Below are 1,794 nucleotides of genomic sequence, written 5' to 3' on the forward strand. Positions count from 1 at the left end.
CTAGTGACCACAAATAGACTCACTACCTGATGTCCAAGTACAGATTCACTGGAAATTGCTGCACGTTAAAGTTAAGTTTTTAAAATCTTTCTACACATAATAAAAAAAATATATTATGAACAATACAAGTACATCTCATATACACAATAACAAAACGCCTACTCAGTCAAAGCAAACAGATGCAGAAAAATATTATGGGAGATTTCCTTTTTCTTTCTCCTTTTCCTTTTTCTATTTGAATAACTTTGGTTCCAACCATAAAAATCACAACTTAGCAAATTTCATTTAAATGCCTTTTTTTAATAATTTCTTCATGTTCACAGAAGTTTCACTGACCATTTTTTAAGGTCCAGATGCAATGCATATTGTATAAAAGAGAGCACTTATTGTTTACCTTGCATGAATTAAACCTACGTACCTTTAACTCTACAAACTTCTGCATAACATTTAGACAAAGCTCAGACACACAGCATGCCTAGCCCTCATATATATATACACATCTCTAATCACAGGTATATAGGGTGTCAAATATACTATAATAGCCTCCATGTAAGGTTTGAAATTTGGTAACAAAATGAGAAAAACTAAAAATATTATTTTACGTGTTCTAAAATATCTCTTTTTTTGTGCTAAAGTCAAATGTTAGCTCAACATGAAAAGGACTTTTATATAATTCAGCAATATTATAATCTTGACCATTTTGCAAACACTTTTAATAATAGCTTAAACGTGTACAAAAGTTCTTGGTTAATTAGGGAAATAAACACTCAGTTCTTTATATTTTTAATCAAGTAGGAAACAGTTCATATAATGTTATTACTTTTTGTATTTTTTTTGTTTTTTGTTTTTAGCAGCTGCTTACTGTTTCATATGGTGGGTAAAGTGGACAACATCCAGCGCTGGGTGGCAAGTCACGAAGAGAAACTGTCAGTTGGTGGAGGTTCTGTGGGTGGTGCGCCCTTGGAGTTAACAGTTTTTTTAAACTTTTAATTCTCTCTTTCTTTACAGTATATTTTCTCTGTGTCTGGCTGTGTGTGTATGCGTGTATGTGTGTGTGTGTGTATGTGTGTGTGTGAGTGTATGTCCATTCAGTTTGATCAATCTTCTTCCCCTTCTTCTTCACCCTGCAGTAGCAGAGTGGCGGCAGCAGTCTCCTCCTGCTGCTGCTGCTGCTGCTGGTGCAGCTGCTCACAGGCAGCCCGCTTCTCCCTCTGCTTCTCTTGAATCTTCTTCATCTCCTCCGAGTACTTGCAGAAGGTGTGTCCGAACTTGGCCCACACCTTATAGGGCACGGTGATGGAGTTGCGGTAAGTGGGCTTTACCTCGCTCACTCGCATAAACACGCCGTACTTGTTGGAACCCACGTCGAAGAAGAAGCGCTTGTTGTCCACAGTCAAGGAGGTGCCCTCGGGCAGCTCGGCCGGCTCCTCCTCCACTCCATAGTCGTCGATGAGCTTGGCCAGAGCGTCACGGAACTCGATGAGCCCCTGCGCGGGGAGCGCAATGGTCTGGCCCTGCGTGGAGCCCAGGCCCGGCCCCCGGTTGACCGTCTGGCGGATGCGCAGGAAGCGGCCGCGCTGGTTTTCCTTGAGATCCATGTAGTACTTGCGATTCTCACGCACCAGGAACTCGCTCTTAAGCGCCCGGCGCGGCTCGTCCTGTGCCTGGGCCAGGTCGGGCGGCTGGCTGGGGCCCAGCTGCGCGTAGTGCTCTATGAAGTCGCCCAGGTAGTCGCGGAACTCCACGGCCACTGACATGGAGAGAGTGAGGCGGCTCTTGTTGCCGCCCGCGCCC

The 1,794-nt window shown here is 44.0% G+C and overlaps 1 protein-coding gene across 1 annotated transcript; it reads right to left on the reverse strand.

Annotated features, from left to right (window-relative positions):
- Positions 1–1,044: 1,044 nt before the first annotated feature.
- Positions 1,045–1,790, reverse strand: LOC104873019 (transcriptional activator protein Pur-alpha; the record flags this gene model as incomplete). Its single annotated transcript, XM_010639507.2, has 1 exon — positions 1,045–1,790. A coding segment is annotated over one exon (693 nt), but the record flags the coding sequence as incomplete, so codon positions are not given.
- Between the last annotated feature and the right edge of the window lie 4 nt (positions 1,791–1,794).

Source organism: Fukomys damarensis, unplaced genomic scaffold (genome assembly GCF_012274545.1).
Source record: "Fukomys damarensis isolate Sample0158 unplaced genomic scaffold, DMR_v1.0_HiC HiC_scaffold_45281, whole genome shotgun sequence".
In the NCBI taxonomy this organism is placed as follows: domain Eukaryota; kingdom Metazoa; phylum Chordata; class Mammalia; order Rodentia; family Bathyergidae; genus Fukomys; species Fukomys damarensis.